Below are 17,817 nucleotides of genomic sequence, written 5' to 3'. Positions count from 1 at the left end.
CTAAGTGCATGTAAACTTCCGACTTCAACTGTATAAAGGAATCAGCAGAAAAGGAAGGGGTGACGATACCTGGCTCGGTTGCAATGCCAAGTCCTGGAGACTGCTGGTTTGCTCTGATGGCAACTACATTGCCTGGAACAATAATGAAAACACTACCTAACAAGTCCCCTCCTCCCACTCTTGCAGAATAAGAGTGTATCTGGACTGGTCTGGTGGCACTCTGTCCTTTTACAGTCTCCTCTGATGCACTGAACCACCACGCCAAATTCACTGAGCCCCTCTATATAGGGTTTGGAGTTTGTGAAGGCTCTTCGGTAAGACGGAGAACAGCATTCTGTGTCCTGAGTCCTCAGGGAAGTCATGCTCCGGTTCAAACACAAACGTGCCATACATTTGCACATAGCATTTTTTCTTCACATAAAACATGACCTTGTATAATCGGTTAACCCAGAAGTAAAATCTTGCGTACACGCAGAATCTGCCCACGGGAGATGAGTCCTTGTGTGGGACACATGTACTACACTTCATTCACTGCTGTTTATATGGTAACGTTGTATGTAATTAGCGTCTGCTAAATTACCAATGTTTTGTGTAATCTTTCTGATAAATGCAGCATCATGATTTTTTTGTATGTAACATTAACTGTCCTATGATGCTGTTGCTGTTGATAGTAATCAAGGAATAAAATAGATTACCATTGAGTCCACACATCACTGCTTTAATCTGAGTGATAAAACACTGTTAACTGATGTATTTTACAGTTACTGTAAATGTCAACTGCAGTGTTCTTGGCAGACACATTATGCTGATAAGGCTTGTACCAGTGGAGGCTGGTGGGAGGGGCTAAACTGGGGTCAGTCCCTGCACCTCTCCTGTTCCTCTGACTCACCTTAGACCTCACCACAAAATTGACCTTAGATCTGAGTCATTCAACTCAAAGGTCTTTAATTATACATGTTTAAAAATGGAACTGGCCACAGAGTAGACTGAATGATGGATGAAAGGGGCTGTGTTCTCTCCATTACAATTCAGTGAATCATTTATCACCACTAAAAGATCCTGTTTCCCTCTGATGTCGTTTGTGTCTCTGCTGTTTCTCATTAAATCACATCAAGACCTGTACATCAACGGGCTGGTAATACTGACATATCAGGCAATCCACTCCTGTGTGTGACACCTACACCACCCGATGTCACAGGAAGGCCATAAAGATCATCAAGGACAACAACCACCCGAGCCACTGCCTGTTCACCCCACTATCATCCAGAAGGCGAGGTCAGTACAGGTGCATCAAAGCTGGGACCAAGAGACTGAAAAACAGCTTCTGTCTCAAGGCCATCAGACTGTTAAACAGCCACCACTAACATCGAGTGGCTGCTGCCAACATACTGACTCAACTCCAGCTCACTTTAATAATGGAATTGATCAAAAATGTATCACTAGCCACTTTAAAAATGCCACTTAATATAATGTATATGTATATACTGTACTCTATATCATCTACTGCATCTTGCCATATTTATGTAATACATGTATCACTAGCCACTTTAAACTATGCACTTTTATGTTTACATACCCTACATTACTCATCTCATATGTATATACTGTACTCGATACCATCTACTGCATCTTGCCTATGCCGTTCTGTACCATCACTCATTCATATATCTTTATGTACATATTCTTTATCCCTTTACACTTGTGTGTATAAGGTAGTAGTTGTGGAATTGTTAGGTTAGATTACTCGTTGGTTATTACTGCATTGTCGGAACTAGAAGCACAAGCATTTCGCTACACTCGCATTAACATCTGCTAACCATGTGTGTGACAAATACAATTTGATTTGACATGTAATACTGACATATCAGGCAATCCACTCCTGTGTGACAGCTTATCTGAAGGAGATGAAAATCAGACAATAGGCTTTCCATTATTGCAATTTTTATTGAGCAAAAGATAATACCAACGGAAAAATAACCAATAGCCTATTGAGATCATTGATCAAATTAATTCACCTGAAAAACCTGAATATTGCATGGACAGAAAGTTGTGGAATGCTTCAGACGGTTGCACTGATTGTGCAAGTCTTCATGAAATGCCAGATAGATTCTTTTGTTGATGTTGAAAATAGCTATAGTCAGAAAAACATTCTAATTTGACCTCTTTTATATTAATATCAGTGATTACTTAGTTTGTCCTGAATGTCTGCGGAGGCACTTTTATAGAGACCTAAGATGGGAGCAAGGGGCGACACACAGCAGTAAGCATATCTTAACCAAATCATACCAGGTCCAAACAATGCTGGCAGATATTTTAACATGTACTCTGTTGGCTTCCTTTGAATGCGCCAACAATTAAATCCACTCATCTCCCAGACATCGCCAATCCTCTTTTCTTCTAAATACTCTAACCGTTAAATAATAGCAAACCAATCTCAACAATCAATTGTTTTTATTCACATTTTCCATGAGGATCCACTACCAAGTGCATAACTGTGCAGTTTTGAAATATGTCTGTATCGAATATAAAATTAATTTGTTTAAGTTTCTTTCAAAGTAACATTCACCTCCACTCGTGGTACAACTTTGGGTTAACAGTTTAAAGGATTTGCTACCAGGCTGCGTCACATCCGGCTGTGATTGGGAGTCCTATAGGGCGGTGCACAATTGGCCCAGCGTCGGAGGGGTTTGGCCGTGGTAGGCTGTCATTGTAAATAAGAATTTGTTCTTAACTGACTTGCCTAGTTAAATAAAAGGTTAAATAAAAAAATGTACGTTTTATTCAGATAGTATTTGGTTGTAAATTATTGCGATAACTTCAACACCAATTCACTCCTGTATTATAATTCACCTCAGTCCTCGACACACTCCTCTCTTTTAATTTACTCACAACAGTAGTTTAATGTGTCTATCTACTCATGTTGATCCAACTATTAATTGATCGCTGTACAACAATCTGTTTTCTAGACTAATTGTTTAGGAACAAAACCAACGCGTGCGCAACTATGGGGAAAAATAGATGGGGGGGGTTAGCGCCTTAGACTGTTGACATGTCAATTATATTCTCCAAATGTTAATTGAAAACAAATACATTTGCACAATGAGCACTTGTCTCCTTAAATACATCATTAGAGTTGTTGGTTAGCGAGCTTGTGAATTTTTGCCATAATAGCATAGAAATGACATCAGTCAAAACACGACATGGTATCATTAACCTTTTGACACGTAAGATCTAAATATGAATAAACAGCCCTTACAGAGTGAGTTTTTAGCACTTTAGGCTTTGGTATTAGCCTATCTGCGGGGCTGCGTGTGAGATAGGGCGGGAAACCTTAGGCACTAAATCCGGTGTATTTGATACAATAGTGGCATACAACAAGTGAGAGTGGTATGAGCATATATAGTACATATGGCGACCATGTCTAAGGCCGGGAAAGGCTGGCATCCTAAATACTTTTTCTTCATTTTTAAAAATGACAAATTTATTCTCCCCTGGAAAAACTAGGCTATAGTGGTGGCTACATTTCATCACCATGTCAACGTATTATCACCACATGTAGCCTACAGATGCCTGCCTCGTCACCAAGCGAGGAAGATATTTCTCAAATGCGGTGAGTATTATGGCTTGGATAGGTTTTAGCCTGGTCGAGGATAATGAGAACAGGGTGGTGGACAAAGTCATGTAAGCAACAAAGTGAGGTAGTTTGTGCAGGCGATCAGATTGAATGGTGCGTGCGTCTAAATCAGCTATATTGTATGCAGAGAACGTGGCATGAGTGAAGCGAGGTTGTAGATAATGGGTTTTCGTAAACTATGGAGCTAGACAGGATTAAGCTTTGGTGCCATCTAAGGGGATGAATGTTGTGGGTGGATCAGTTATCATTCTCCTTCCAAAACTTGGTTACATTTATATAAACTTCAAGTATTACTTGAAGTACACAGTATATTTATAGTTTATAAACTTCTGTGTTTGTCCACCAATTTATTGATAAATCCCCCTTCATAGTATTATTTCGTCCATCATATCCCCCCACGATACCTTCCCCCGTGCACTGAAACCCCCCCACAAATTAAATGAATGCCCCTCAAACTCCACTAAAATGGTTTCAACCAAATCTGTCAGCCCTGTTAGTGCTACGGCTTGGCAGTAGTCTTGTATTTGGGTGATGATCTGTGAGGCGATAACAATTTTTTTTGCTTTGTGATTGGTCAAAAACTAAAAACTTGTCATGTTCTCTAGTAACAAGCTCATGCAGATTTGTAATATGCTGAAGTGGCCAAACTAACATGATATTTTCTGGGCAATGGGTGCAACCATCTTTGACTTTGTTTATTTGCGTCTTATGCTGTGTTCAAAACTACTTGGAACTCGGAAAAATACAAGGTAAAATCATGACACAAGTGAGCTTCACGTCGGAAAGTCAGAGCTTTAGAAAGAGGTCCCGAGTTGTACGACGTTCAAATCTATTTTTCACCAGTCGGAGCTCATTATTTTCAGAGTTCCCAGTGGTTTTCAATACACTGAAGTCGGAGATTTCCAATTTCCCAGTTTTGAATGCGGCATTTTAGTGAAGTCTGGGATTAGGGAGTTCTCGCAAAACGTAAAGAAACATGGCTGCCATCATAAAGAATGTAGCTGCTGTTAGCTTAGCTGACGCATTTATTTTCTAAACATTACATTAGTCTTTTGTGCCCACCAGAGATGTGGTATATTGTAAACTAGTCTAGCTGTTAGGTCGACAACTTGTTTTGTTTTTTTGTCAGCACAACTTAGACTGGTTTATTGAATGAGTTTGAGCTGTGGATGTGTTCCGTGTGATGCTTGGATGATGAAGTTCTCTTTTATCTTTGACCTTTTATTGTAAAATGGAGGAATAAAGTTTAAGACCTTTACTTTCCATCAGTACAAAATAATATTTAGATGCTGTTCAGACAACAATGCGGTTTAGATGCGTTTGTGGCGTCATACGTTCTGTTGCTACTGTTCCAATCACGTATTTGAGATCGTACGCTGCAGGGACCACTCAACATTGATCACAAATAAGTGATTGTATGCGTCAAAGGGTTAACAAGTTACAAGCTGAAACGAGCCACCCACATGGCAACTTGTCATTGTTGCTAGCCACCTGACCGTTCAGAATCATAACAACTCACGCCTTCCAGCCACATCGATGCGCGCATCATGTTCGCCAAGCCATCTATAACCCTCAACACGATGCTGGGCTGTCCTCTGTATCAGTGACGGGGGAGTGAATATCTAACCAAAGTTAAATTCCTCCACTCTCCCTGAATTAAAAGTCAAGAAAAGAGTAACGAGAATTTTAAAACTCAAGCCTGGCAATGTGCTACCCTGGTTACGGCCTTAAACTCCGGGGGAGGCGAATAGTAAAATGGATTTTTAAATATATATATATTTTTTTAGAGGCCACTATCAGGTTAAAATCATTGGACTGGGCCTCCCGAGTGACGCAGCGGTACAAGGCACTGTATCGCAGTGCTAGAGGTGTCACTACAGACCCGGGTTCAAGCGGGCCGGTGTTAAGCAGCGCACTTTGGCAGGTCATGTTTCGGAGGACGCATGACTCGACCTTCACCTCCCAAGCCGGCTGGAGAGTTGCAGCAATGAGACAAGATCGAAATTGTGGAGAAAAAAATAAAAACTAATTGGACTATGAACTGCACTCACTTCCTTAGTGGACACCACCCTCAGTCTAGTAAAACACTTCTATTTAATTTCTTATTAAAAAAAATTTGATAATTTTCTTAACTGCATTGTTGGTTAAGGGCTTGTAAGTAAGCATTTCACTGTAAGGTCTAAACATGTTGTATTTGAAGCATGTGACAAATACAATTTGATTTGCTTAATTCAAAAACAAAATAATTAAGGATCACTATCAAAATAGTCTAATTCTCAATGGCATAGTACAGTCATGACCAAAAGTTTTGAGAATGACACAAATATTAATTTCCACAAAGTTTGCTGCTTCAGTGTCTTTAGATATTTTTGTCAGATGTTACTATGGAATACTGAAGTATAATTACAGGCATTTCATAAGTGTCTAAGGCTTTTGACAATTACATGAAATTGATGCAAAGAGTCAAAATTTGCAGTGTTGACCCTTCTTTTTCAAGACCTCTGCAATCCGCCCTGGCATGCTGTCAATTAACTTCTGGGCCACATCCTTACTGATGGCAGCCCATTCTTGCATAATCAATGCTGGGAGTTTGTCAGAATTTGTGGGTTTTTGTTTGTCCACCCGCCTCTTGAGGATTGACCACAAGTTCTCAATGGGATTAAGGTCTGGGGAGTTTCCTGGCCATGGACCCAAAATATTGATATTTTGTTCCTCGAGCCACTTAGTTATCACTTTTGCATTATGGCAAGGTGCTCCATCATGCTGGAAAAGACATTGTTCATCACCAAACTGTTCCTGGATGGTTGGGAGAAGTTGCTCTCGGAGGATCTGTTGGTACCATTCTTTATTCATGGCTGTGTTCTTAGGCAAAATTGTGAGAGAGCCCACTCCCTTGGCTGAAAAGCAACCCCACACATGAATGGCCTCAGGATGCTTTACTGTTGGCATGTCACAAGACTGATGGTAGCGCGCACCTTGTCTTCTCAGGACAAGCTTTTTTTCCGGATTCCCCAAACAATCGGAAAGGGGATTCATCAGAGAAAATGACTTTACCCCAGTCCTCAGCAGTCCAATCCCTGTACCTTTTGCAGAATATCAGTCTGTCCCTGATGTTTTTCCTGGAGAGAAGTGGCTTCTTTGCTGCACTTCTTGACACCAGGCCATCATCCAAAAGTCTTTGCCTCACTGTGCGTGCAGATGCACTCACACCTGCCTGCTGCCATTCCTGAGCTAGCTCTGTACTGGTGGTGCCCCACAGCTGAATCAACTTTATGAGATGGTCCTGGCGCATGCTGAACTTTTTTGGGCGCCCTGAAGCCTTCTTCACAACAATTGAACCGCTCTCCTTGAAGTTCTTGATGATCCGATAAATGGTTGATTTAGGAGCAATCTTACTGGCAGCAATATCCTTGCCTGTGAAGCCCTTTTTGTGCAAAGCAATGATGTTTCCTTGCAGGTAACCATGGTTGACAGAGGAGGAACAATGATTCCAAGCACCACCCTCCTTTTGAAGCTTCCAGTCTGATATTCAAACTCAATCAGCATGACAGAGTGATCTCCAGCCTTGTCCTCGTCAACACACACACCTGTGTTAACGAGAGAATCACTGACATGATGTCAGCTGGTCCTTTTGTGGCAGGGCTGAAATGCAGTGGAAATATTTTTTGGGGATTCAGTTCATTTGCATGGCAAAGAGGGACTTTGCAATTAATTGCAATTCATCTGATCACTCTTCATAACATTCTGGAATATATGCAAATTGCCATGATACAAACTGAGGCAGCAGACTTTGTGAAAATTAATGGGTGTGTCATTCTCAAAACTTTGGCCACGACTGTACAGTGTTCCCCGATCCATTCCTCGAGTACCTCCAGGACTGCACATTTGTGCTCAGACCCTGAACCAGCCCACCTACATTAGTTGGATCAAGTGTACCGGTTCTGGGATAGAGCAAAAATTAGCAGTTCTGGGGGGTACTAGAGAAACAGATTGGGAAATAATGGCATAGTACATCACCTCCAATTTTTTCAGTATTGTCTCAGTCATATACATCTCCTCTGCTCCTGCTCCAGCCCTTAGCGTGAATATGGAAGGTCTTCTGTCCAACAGATCGGCTCCGTTTGGGCCGAGCTTAGAAGTGACTTCTTTAGCTGCATTAACAACAAGTGTCATGTTCTGACCGGAGCAGATGACGGACATCTCAGTCCTCCAATCCCAGTTCGGAGAGCTAGGGGCAGGATGGCTACAATTGGTTTGTGTGTCTGGCTGTCCCGCCTCCCCGTACAGAGCCCTCCCACTAGGCTCTGGGGGAGTGGGTTTGGTTGGTTGATGGTGGCCACAGGGGCGTGTCCTCAACGTTGTCAGGACTGTAGGGTACCCTTTAGGTACCACATCCCTCCAAAGCTCACACAGCACTCCTAATAAGAAAGGACCAGAGAACATAGGTTAGAAACACAGCTGGTTCTTGAGACAGTTCTGAAGGGGTTCCTAGAGCTTTGCAACTGTGTCAACTCTGTACCCACTCAGTTACTCAATGACAACTCTATTATAAGTTGGTTCCAGAACCCATTCTAAAGCTGGTTCCAGAGCCTATTATAAAGTTGGTTCTAGAACCCATTCTAAAGCTGGTTCCAGAGCCTATTATAAAGTTGGTTCTAACAGCCCATTCTAGAGCCTATTTCTAAAGCCAGTTTGAGACGCTGTTCAACAGTCTGTTCTATAACTATGTTCGGAGACCAGTCGTACCTTAAGCAGGCGGTCCACATCGGCCTTGGTAACCTGGTCTCCCATCTCCTGCGTCAGCCTGGTCTGGATCACGTTCCTCCTCACTCGGTAGTTCTTCATGAAGATCTCATACAGGACCTGACGATGCTGAGGGGCAGGACATACAACAAGATCTTGAAATGTAGACAGTAGAATCCTTAAACACATCCTGATCTCAAGTTAGAGAAGGCAAACGGCTTAAGACATGATCCATGTATTTCTCAATGACTTCAAAACCATAATACAGGACATACACATACTCTGAGTGATTCAGTAGGAATGTGGAACAAACAGGGAAAAAAACATTTGCACAGACTTGATATATAGAACCCCACCCTTGCCCCTGTCGTTGTTACCTTGTCGAAGGTCTCTCCTGTCTCCCACACAGCAAACACCTTCTGCTCATCAGCAGCTGCTGTGCTCTGGGCTGGAAACTACGGGGAAGAAAAGAGAGGAAGGAAACAACTATTGAAATGACAAGAAAGAGGAGAGGATAAAATAGATAGAACCAATGATATGAAGAGAAGAGAAAGACAACTGAAGAAACTAAGGGGACAGGAAAGAAACCGCTGAAGTGACCCACACAATCTCATTGCACTTGGATTTACAGACAGAAGAGACCTTTTTTACAACACTTAGTGTTTTGTTGGGAATAATACAGAGGCAATGCACATCTACAGACAGGCGTGCTGTGTTCATAAAATGACTAAGTCGCTCTTGATAAGAGCAACTGCTAAATGACCAAAACAAATAAACCAATCCCTAAATCAACCCTCTCCACTCCCAGTAAGCATTAACCTCTGCTGGGATAGGATGAAGTTGCCCTAGAGGATGATCTAAAAGTTTTACCTTCCGTCTGCCTAATGTTTACGGTTAATCTGATCCTAGATCTGTGATTATGGCCAATTTCTAACCAGTAATAGGCTTTGTCCTCTCAGCCAATAACAGAAGCTATTTAACAGTGGGCTGGTTTCCTCCACCCCTCCAGGGCCTAAAATCCTACCACCTCCTGAGGAGAGAGAGGAGGATAAGAACCTAAGCCAGGTTGAAAGGGGATCTGATACGAGGGAGAAGATGAGCTCCTTATCCATACGATAGGCATGTCTTGGTATTAATGCTAACAATGTTCATTCAACTGTTTCTCTGATGTGTTCTATGGAATTAAGACATAACAATGAGAGCAACGTTTGAAGAGCCACACCTCACAGGGAAATGTAGGCTTCGCCTAAGGTACAGTGCAGGCTGGTGGGTTGTAGTTCAATTGAACAGCTAGATTCTACAATCCCACAGTCATCAGGCTCTATTCAGAGCTGAACCTGAGAAGGCCAACCCTCCAGTGCATCACTGCTCTCTACCTACTACCCTCAGGAGCAAAGCTGGTGTGCTGCTACAGGGATAGGTCACATACCAAAACCACCGTTACTTTGTTATTCTGTTTAGGAAAGGTGATAGCCGCACTCCTGAGGCAAGCAAGAGACCACCATTCAGGAGTAGCAGAGAGCCCAGGCAGGCTAAGTTTCATCTGGCTGGGAGCCTAACGCCGATGTCTTTAGTTCAGAGAGAGGATGTTTCTTTGGATATCCAGGCTTACTCATCGGGTGGAAGAACAGGCCTGTCTAACTGAAGTCCTCCAGTACCACAGTGGGTTGTCAGTTTACGCTTTCCAGTGGAACTAACCCCATCCCCATGTCCTTTTCACAATCTTAAACCAAGACCAAACCTCATCGGATAGTAATCCTGTAGCAGGGTTAGGGCTCTAATACTCACAGGCACCAGTATCTGTTTGCAGTGGCTCATCAGTATAGTATCCTGTAGCAGGCGGTCTGAGATGGAGTGGAACAGGCTGTCTCCGGGAGGCAGGGAGGCCAGGTGGAGGTTGAACAGCCTCTTGACTTCGCTCAGCGTCAGCACATGCTGCTTCCTGAACATGTTCCACACAAAGTCCCTCAGCTCAGGGGACGGTGAGTGCGTGTGAGTCCCGCCGTGCCCGTTATGAGGATTCAAGGCAGCGGAAGTGGCGGCGGATGGGTAACCGTTTACCAACCCGTTAGGGAGAGCGGAGGAGGAAGAGGATGTGTCCATGGGTTCGTCTTCACCGTCGCTGACAGGTTCCTCTTTGACTCTGACTCCGGTTCCACCGCTCGGTCCGGCTCCACCCTTTCCCTGTCGACGAGCGCTCAGGTCCTTCTGAAGAGAGGGCTGGTTCTGTCGTGCACGCTCTTGGGCTGCTTTCAGACGCTGCTCACCACTCACATGCATAGCTTCTGTAACAGAGAGGCACACAGTTTTCAGCTAGAGACACATAAATACCTTATGCCAGAGGGACTTTCCTATGAGCACACAATCAGTACACACCTGTTTGTGGGTGCTTTTTGGATACCACGTCCTCCTTAGAGAAGTTGAAGACCTTCTCCAATCTGCAAACAAAACCACCATGAACAATAAAATCAACCCATAGTCTCTTTCCACATTACCATACCAAGAGAAACAGTGAGTGATAGTGTGTGTTCGCGTATATCGTCTCTTACTTGCTCTGTATCCCCATCCACAGCATGTGCTGCCGCTGGGCCACGTCAGGGTGCTTTTTGATGAAGTCACTGTCGCTTGGCAACATGAACTCCCAGCCACGGTTTATACGAGGCACCGCCATGTGTTCCAGGAAGTCCTTCACATCCTCCGGCGGGAGCTGAAAATAATAGGTGTGGACAGACATTTAGTAACACCCTCTAGGGCTAACTGTTAGTGAGTGTGTTACACCATGTACTTTAAATAAAGTTGTACTTTAATTGGGTATATCATCTTTGGCCAGGTGCGAGACTATAGGTCTATGTATCACTAGTAGTATCAACTGTTTAAACAGCTGATTACCTTGATGATGGCTGTGATCTCCTTCCTCATCACTGAGCGCTCCTGAGTGAATCTCCACATCTGAAAAGAGAAACAGGTAATTAACAGGATTCAAAACGAAAATGTTTTTATTTCACCATGAATTATCTTGAAATTTGAACGTGTGGTACATTTTACTGTGGACCTGTGTAGGAAGATATGCTATGAGATATGATAGGGATATATACAGTGTGACTCACCACAAAGTCTCTTCCTCGACACAGCACTTCAGCAGGCACACCACTGTGGGGACTACAGCTGTTCTTAGGATACAGCACATCACTGAGGGAAGAAAAAAAACTGTTCAATTGGTTTCAGGAACATGACCTGAAATATTTCTGGGACAATATAAATATATTTTTAGTATTCAAGCATAATTTCTGTTCATGAAATCACATATTTAGTTATTGAAAAACTAAACCCGAATTAGAACTACATTTTGGATCGATTTAATTTTGATCTGTGAACCTGGTCCCTAGGGCCGAGTGCCTCCACAGTCCTGCTCTGCTGGTCTCACCTCTTGACCACCCAGTTGCCCTGCACCAGTAGCGCCACCTGCTGGATGCAGCGCAGCACTGCAGTGGAGTCTGTCCCAGGGGTCAACAAACCCATCAGGTTGGCAAACGGTATCACTTTGACTAGAGGGGAGGAGAGAAATGATGGAAAGAATAAGATGGAGAAAAGCGTGTACAAATATTTCAATTTCCGTTGGGGACAATAGCAATTTATTGGATTGAAAGTAACAAGGTTAGCCGTTAGTGAGCGTACCATTCTTCAACAGGGTTTTGACCTGGTCACCTAGCGGCAGGGTCCGGAGCTGAGCCATGGACAGCACATTACTGGGACCTACGGGCCTCACACTGATACACACACAGGACATCGGTTTCATACCTGAAATTTTACATGGAATAAGTAGTACATTACACACTTCATGTAAGTGTTACTTACATCTTCTCCTCTGTGATAGGGGGCATGAGCATTGCCAGGTACTCCCTGAGAGTAGAGAGATGAATAAAGGGAGTGGGAGGAAAGAGACATAAGGGAGGTCACACAAAAGCAGCCTGACAGTCAAAAAACAGCACAAAAATAAAGCAAAAGCAGACACTTAAATAGTGACACTACGGGTTAGTACTCACTTTGGTGTTTTTACCAGTTCTGTGTTCTCAGAGCCTCCCATGGCCTGACAGTACAGGTATTGCCTCTCGTGGTCTGACCGGCCATCCTAAACACACACACATAAAGCAGGTGTTGAATTGGTATTGGCAGTGACTTGGATTAACAGAGGCCAGAAAAGAGTGCATGAGAACGCCTCATTACGTTGAGGCCGTGGTAATGCAGGTAGACCCAGGGCTCCTCTGCCTGTTTCTTCTGAAGGAAGTCGTACGACTGGATACGCCGCTGACGAGCCTGGTCCGACTCAGGACGGGAAAACCTCACCTAGAGCGAAGAAACGGAGCTCAACAATTGTTTTAAGAGGATCATTGTGTGAGAACTGTGATTGTAACTGTGTGTTTCCTTACAGTGACGGCCTTGACGTCTTCCTCCACCTCATCCTGAGAAGAGTCTCCCCCTTCGTTAGCGGCCTCCCTCTCTCTGTGTTTGCCGTCAGCCTTATCCAGATAGGAGAAGCTGGGTCGCATCTGGAGGATACCGTGCAGCGGCGTGATGTGGAGCTCCCCTGGTGACAACACAAGTCAGTGACAAACATTTAGATATTGACACTAACATAAACACAAGCAGGAGCATTGACAGTGCTGATCAGGGCCGATTGGATATGAATGTACAGAAACACAGCTACCTTTCCTGAAGACAGCAGCAGCGTATCTGGAGGTGTTGGTTGTGGACTGGATGGATGTGAACGTCTGTTTGTCCATCATCTTCCTGCAAGGAGATTGATCAATGATCAGTGTCAATTCCCAGCATGCCACATACACAACTGAGACGTAAGGACTAACAGAGTACTAAGAAGTGAACCAGCACAAAGTGTACTAAGTATTGCACTCACACAGAGTAGGTGTTGGAGTCCTCTGAGGTGGTTCCGTCCACATTGAGGGCAATCTGCTCTCCTTTACTTCGACAGTAGTTAGGACTCAGAGTGTTAATGGCCATCTCCAACTCCACCTACAGAGAGACAAATCGTAAGCCGAGAATGTTTTATAATTAACAGGCTGAGGAAGATGAATCATAAGTTGTCATTTAGGTATCAATGGGAGATGGAAATCTCTAACAAGGGAGCCCTGTCACACCTTCTGCTGCTTGGGCTTGATCTTGGCAGATAGATGAGTGACATCATCATAGGTCATAGAGGAAGGGCGTACTGGATACTATAAAAAGGAGAAAAAAATCAAGATAAAGATTAACAAATTATTTTTACCACAAACATATCAAATCGACACAGCTTGATGCCGAATAGATGTAGGTTTACCTGGAACAGATATAGCTTGTCCGCAAGGCTTTTAGCTAGGTATACATCAATCTAAAGACACAGAAAGAGAGAAAGCTTGGGTTCATATTCTTTTCATCACTCATCATCGCCTTGCCAAGAAGATCAAACCTAGGCTTGGGCAGAAACATACTGGAAAATGGGGAACCTAGTCACTCACCTCTTGTATGATGGGGTCATCGTCCTCCTCACTGGCCATAGTGAGGGGAGAGGTCTGGGGAAGACGTCAAAGAGCAGCAGCAGACCTCTGGGGACCCAACCTAGGATGAAAGAAATGCTGAGTGACTGAGACACTAACAGAGGCTACTTTCCAATAAATATCAAGGGTCTTATTCTGGTTACATGATCAACGCTCGGCTTCCGTTTGACAAAAAGAATCTCGCTCATTTTTCCATAATAATCTCATCATGTAGACTATACGTGCAGATACAGTGTAGAGCGCACGTGCCAATACCAGAGTGGGCACACTTGCTTTACAACGCAATGTTTCTTTGAGAAAACCATCAGTAGAGTTGATAATGCGATAAATAAAAAACTTTTATTTGGTATGTGGGAATTTAACTCCCAAAGATATTTTTATGTGCACTCATCACACGCAGCCGTTTATCAATTTGATGGAAACATCTCTGTTGGGAAAATGTACATATTGTTTTAATGCAGATGATTGGATATTCACATGAAAATCTGTCACCAATTGGATGGAAAGCTAGCTAGAGATGCCACAGAATTTCTAAACCCAGAGGCCCAACATTGCGATACTTCCGGGAACCTTTCGTGAAGCAGATTCGACAGACCAGACAAGTTCGGGAAAATAACATTTCGTCCTTAGTTGTTAATTCTCAAAATCTAAAGGCACGACGTAAATTCGAGCCAATGTCTTAAGTAGCTCAACATCTTGTTAAAGTGACATGTTTTCCTTTGTCAAAAATCTTCTAAAATCGACAGAGTGCCTTTCAAGGCCTGCACATGAGCAGTTCGGCACGAGACAACCGTTAGACCTAATTACGTGTTTCTGCGCATAAGCTTAGCTAGCCAGGTGGAGACCGTGGCGAAGTTGGAGAGAAGTCTTGTGAATTATGACGCAGAAGAATGGCGCTAAAATCAAACCCGCGTCTTCAGAATATAGACCTACGTCTCCCGTATATACAGCTAGTACTGGAACTCGCAAATATAAAACAATGTCATGACTGACTACAAGAATCCAAATATGTCAGATCAGGTTTGCAATGAATAACTTCAATCAGACCCCCTGTCACCCATAGAGGGGGAAGGAAAGAACTAGTGGTTTAAAGGACCAAAGCACACTCTTTGGTCCTTTAAAAACCTGCTGTATGTAATATCTTGTGTGCTATAGCTTGGAAAATAACTACATCTGACTCTGGATAACAAAATTGCTTGTTTCTAACATTAGGGCTGTTTTCCTAAAGAAGTGAAATCCGCTTCATGTTTTGTTTCCTTGCCAAGATACTAATGAGGATCGCGATACTGGTATCATCCCAGCCATAAGTTAATAGTGACAATGGAGGGAGTGTCATGGAATTTAAGTATCAAAAAATTGTTGGAGTACGATTCAAGAAAAAGAAAAAAAAGTTTACATTTGAATATTTGTAGCTACTTTAACTAAGGAGGTATTTGGACATAAATGATGGACTTTATCGAACAAATCAAACATTTATTGTGGAACTGGGATTCCTGGGAGTGCATTCTGATGAAGATCAAAGGTAAGTGAATATTTATAATGCTATTTCTGACTTCTGTTGACTACATAATATGGCGGATATCTGTTTGGGTTGTTTGTCTCTGGGCGCCGTACTCAGATTATTGCATGGTGTGCTTTTTCCGTAAAGTTTTTTTTGAAATCTGACACAGTGGTTGCATTAAGGAGAAGTGGATCTAAAATTCCATGCATAACAGTTGTATCTTTTAGCAATGTTTATTATGAGTATTTCTGTAAATTGATGTGGCTCTCTGCAAAATCACCGGATATTTTGGAACTACTGAACATAACGCTCCAATGTAAACTCAGATTTTTGGATACAAATATGAACTTTACCGAACAAAACAAATGTATTGTGTAACATGAAGTCCTATGAGTGTCATTTGATGAAGATCATCAAAGGTTAGTGATTAATTGTATCTCTATTTCTGCTTTTTGTGACTCCTCTCTTTGGCTAGAAAAATGGCTGTGTTTTTCTGTGACTTGGCTCTGACCTAACATAATCGTTTGGTTTGCTTTCGTCGTAAAGCCTTTTTGAAATCGGACACTGTGGCTGGATTTACAACAAGTGTATCTTTAAAATGGTGTAAAATACTTGTATGTTTGAGGAATTTTAATTATGGGATTTCTGTTGTTTTGAATTTGGCGCCCTGCAGTTTCACTGGCTGTTGACGAGGTGGGACGCTACCGTCCCACATACCCTAGTGAGGTTAACTTGTTTAAAAGTCTGGTTCGGTACCGAGAACATTAATCTGTTTTTTATTGGATATTTGGGTTTCTTTGTCAATAGCTATTGAACCAAGCATGCCATGAACATTTTATATTCTGAATCAGGGGAGGATTGAGATTTATATAAAAATAAAGTAGATATAAAAAAAGGTGTGTTCTCCATTCTCCCCTGATTCAGAATATACCATAATCATTGTCTCCCTCTGCAACTTGATTCTCGACTTTGATGGGCCACCCTCAGGTGGTGAGGGTAGGTAACAACATCTGCCATGCTGACCCTCAACACTGGGGCCCCTCAGGGGTGCGTGCTTAGTCCCCTCCTGTACTCCATGTTCACCCACGACTGTTTGACCATGAACGACTCCAACACCATCATCAAGTTTGCTGAGACGATGATGAGACTACAGGGAGAATGTCAGACACAACAACCACTTTCACACTCTCCACAAAAGCTGCTACTACTCTGTTTATTATCTATCCTGTTTGCCTAGTCACTTTTACCCCTACCTACATATTACCTCAACTACCTCGTACCTTCTTGTATATAGCCTTGTTATTGTTATGCATTACTTTTAAACTCTGCATTGTTGATCAAGGGTCAATAAGTTAGCAGCTCAGTCAAGATTACACACCTGTTGTGTTTTGGCGCATGTGACAAATAACATTTCATTAGGTAAACAATACCTTCCTGTGCATACCTTGTCTCAAATTCCAGCAGCTTAAGGACAAAACCCACAGACAACTGGTCGAGTAAGTGTAATTGTATTGAACATTCTGGCTGGTAAGGAACATTTCCCCTATTTTGCAGACGAACTATGTAACGTTCCCAATTACTTGTGTGTTACAGCCTGATTAATTAGACTACCATCGAGCTAGCTAACGTTAGTTACAGACACACATTATCACCATAAGCAACATAGCTAACTAGCCAACAACTAGCTATGTAGCTAAGTTAAAGGTGTAAACTAAATACCTTTATCATCGTGTGTAGTTATCGCAGTAAAATAGCATGCGTTAGTGGAATTTGCTAGCGTTAGCGTACATAGCTTATTTACATTGACACATCATGACAAGTCACCTGCTTAAGACGGCTAACGTTAGTAGCTAACGAGCTAGTATATCTGTGTTAGCGAGCTAGTCATTCGACCAAACCCAGTGAGTCAAAACGAATCGCTAAAACAAAACGAATTAGTGAAATAACAAGAGTAACGCGGTCCAAAACCGCAAAGTAATTGTGGCTAGCTAGCTAACGTTATATCTGTAACGTCAGCTATTAATGTACCGAGCAATGAAAATAATTGAAAGTTATTTGCCAGGCCTCGATTGTTTTAAAATAAGTTTTCACTGGTATATCAATTAAACTGAGGACTAAATCTCACCTGCCCATTTGACCGTTCCCCTCCGTTTATGTCATTCACGTTTACTTCAAGTGAGCTGGCTAAAGTTGCGGTAGCTGTCTGCGAATGCTGCCATGTTGCTTGGCTCTCTAGAGCTTCACACAGACATGGCCACACGTGGGGAGGAGCTGCTATTTGTGTTCCCACAATGCAAAGCGATAAAAACGTTAACTTTCTTGCCTGCAGATGTCGCAAAAGCTCTTAAAATAAGATAATGTACTTGATGTCATAATACCGTGTGAAATTG

At 42.7% G+C, this 17,817-nt stretch overlaps 1 protein-coding gene across 1 annotated transcript; it reads right to left on the bottom strand.

Annotated features, from left to right (window-relative positions):
* Positions 1-1,921: 1,921 nt before the first annotated feature.
* Positions 1,922-17,692, bottom strand: LOC139580756 (DNA-directed RNA polymerase III subunit RPC5-like). Its single transcript, XM_071409738.1, has 20 exons — positions 17,553-17,692; positions 13,888-13,987; positions 13,710-13,760; positions 13,531-13,608; positions 13,290-13,405; positions 13,083-13,165; positions 12,805-12,962; positions 12,602-12,721; positions 12,421-12,506; positions 12,233-12,277; positions 12,053-12,144; positions 11,802-11,922; positions 11,485-11,566; positions 11,267-11,326; positions 10,927-11,084; positions 10,754-10,815; positions 10,166-10,662; positions 8,755-8,832; positions 8,381-8,506; positions 1,922-8,052 (listed from the first exon to the last, which is right to left on the bottom strand). Exons 2-20 carry the CDS (start codon positions 13,924-13,926, stop codon positions 7,996-7,998), a joined length of 2,109 nt encoding a protein of 702 aa, XP_071265839.1. The 5' UTR covers positions 13,927-13,987; positions 17,553-17,692; the 3' UTR covers positions 1,922-7,995.
* Between the last annotated feature and the right edge of the window lie 125 nt (positions 17,693-17,817).

This window comes from Salvelinus alpinus, chromosome 7 (genome assembly GCF_045679555.1).
Source record: "Salvelinus alpinus chromosome 7, SLU_Salpinus.1, whole genome shotgun sequence".
NCBI classification, from domain to species: Eukaryota; Metazoa; Chordata; class Actinopteri; order Salmoniformes; family Salmonidae; genus Salvelinus; species Salvelinus alpinus.
This window is presented reverse-complemented; position numbering and strand designations above follow the sequence as displayed.